A 1,747-nucleotide genomic window follows, 5' to 3' on the forward strand; every position below is an offset into this window, starting at 1 on the left:
AGAGAAGAGAACTGGACTTCTCAGACCTGTGGTTGCTCCAGAAAGGTCTATCAGGGCAACAGTAAAAATTCCATTAGAACAACTATGTATTTTACACGGCTTTGCTGTTTTTCACTTGCCCTTAGTCAATGGTGATCTATGCACTATTTCTAAAGAGTATGCAAAAGGCTACCACAAAATGCAAGTTCAAAAGTATTCTGAATAACAGTACAGGTAAATTAAACCACTAAAGAGGCCTTATCTTCAGTAAAAACAATTTATTAATCTACAAGCCAAAACATATTGAAAATAGCTGCCTCTAATGCACCAGTAGACATATTTATTTAAACAAACAAACTCTTGGTTCAACATAACTCACTAAGCACTACTGCTGTCAGAGCTAGTCTGTTTGACATCTACTCACTTGTGTCCTGGTACGGGTTCTACAGGGTGGCCAGATCAGCATTAATCAAGAAGGTACCACAAAGGGACTAATAAGCAGCTCCAATTTTTTCCTCTGAACTTCTCTAATAATTGCTCTGGTGCTTTTACCCAGGTGAACAAGCATCACCCCAACAGTACGAAGCTACACTGGTTATGTAATGAAACAACTTCCAGTCACAGCAATGCAGGAATCAACTAAAGGGAGAGAATTAATGTGTGCAAACAGAACAGCTCTAATAAGGGTGCTGGAAGTTCAGGCAAACTCGGTGAATTCTTTATGGATGAGAGAGGCCTCTGATAGATACACGTGATACCTAAAACCTAATTTATAATCACTCGACAGAAATCAATTAAGCAGTAAAAGCAGAAAAGCCTCCTCTTCCCCTTGAGTGCAAACTGCAGGGTTTAGTGGGCAACACACCACACAAACATACACTCCACCATACACACCTTGGAGAAGGCCTCATCATTACCACTCCAAGACACACCCAGGAATTCACACTGGGACTGGCAGCACCTGAGGCACCACTGAAGCTCTGGATAAAGTTACGTCAAAACGGTAAGAGATGGAGAACGAGAAATTTATAATGTTCAGCTGTGGATTTACAGGAGGCTATGAGGCTAACAAGTGCACCTGAAAGACTTAACAGAGGTACTGAAACAGGTGGCAATGTTTGCCAAGTGCAGTTAGGATGAAAAATGATTGGGAGAGGCTCATGTTTATAATTACATGGTGAAGGTCCACTTACCAATTTCCATATACTTTCCTTTTTTTTTTTTTTTGCAGGGGCTGGGGGGAAGAAGAGCACAACAACACCATCTTCCCAGATTTTATCTCTTTTGAGAATAACAATGAACAAATAAGGGAGGCAGCTGGACGCACCGAGCCAGCGGTGCACATTAACATGCAAGGAACCTCAATCTTGGAATATCCTCCAACTTCTCCGACAAGCAGAGAAGCAGAAGTGGCACAAATTCATTTCAGAAGTGGCGTTCGTGGCCTTATAGGGAAGCAAAGAGGATGGAGCTTACACCCCCGGCAGGATCCCTACATCCAGCTCCTGGCCTGGGCTGCCCGTACCCAGCAAAGCTACCGCGGGGCCGCCGATCCCAAGGACAAGCCGGGCCCCGGGAAGGCTCCGGTGCAGCCGGAGGGCCACATCGCCCTGTCTCTCCTGGGCGAGAGGATCAGCCTCGGGAAAGAAAGATGCTCTTGCAGGAGGGCGGGCAGCGATTCCCGCGCCTTAGACGGGCATCCTTTCAACCGGAGGGGTACAGCCACACCGGGGGGGAGTGGGTGGGTGAGTGCCCGCCGCCGCCCCCC

The 1,747-nt window shown here is 46.5% G+C and overlaps 1 protein-coding gene across 1 annotated transcript in view; it reads left to right on the plus strand.

Annotated features, from left to right (window-relative positions):
• Positions 1 to 989: 989 nt before the first annotated feature.
• APPL2 (adaptor protein, phosphotyrosine interaction, PH domain and leucine zipper containing 2) overlaps positions 990 to 1,747 on the plus strand; it is a 54,636-nt gene continuing 53,878 nt past the window's right edge. The window contains exons 1-2 of the mRNA XM_010005857.1: positions 990 to 1,051; positions 1,211 to 1,724. Coding sequence (XP_010004159.1) covers positions 990 to 1,051; positions 1,211 to 1,724 — 576 coding nt within the window. The remainder of the gene's footprint in view (positions 1,052 to 1,210; positions 1,725 to 1,747) is intronic.

The sequence above is a fragment of the Chaetura pelagica genome, unplaced genomic scaffold (genome assembly GCF_000747805.2).
Source record: "Chaetura pelagica isolate M959 unplaced genomic scaffold, ChaPel_1.0 scaffold79, whole genome shotgun sequence".
Taxonomy (NCBI): Eukaryota; Metazoa; Chordata; class Aves; order Apodiformes; family Apodidae; genus Chaetura; species Chaetura pelagica.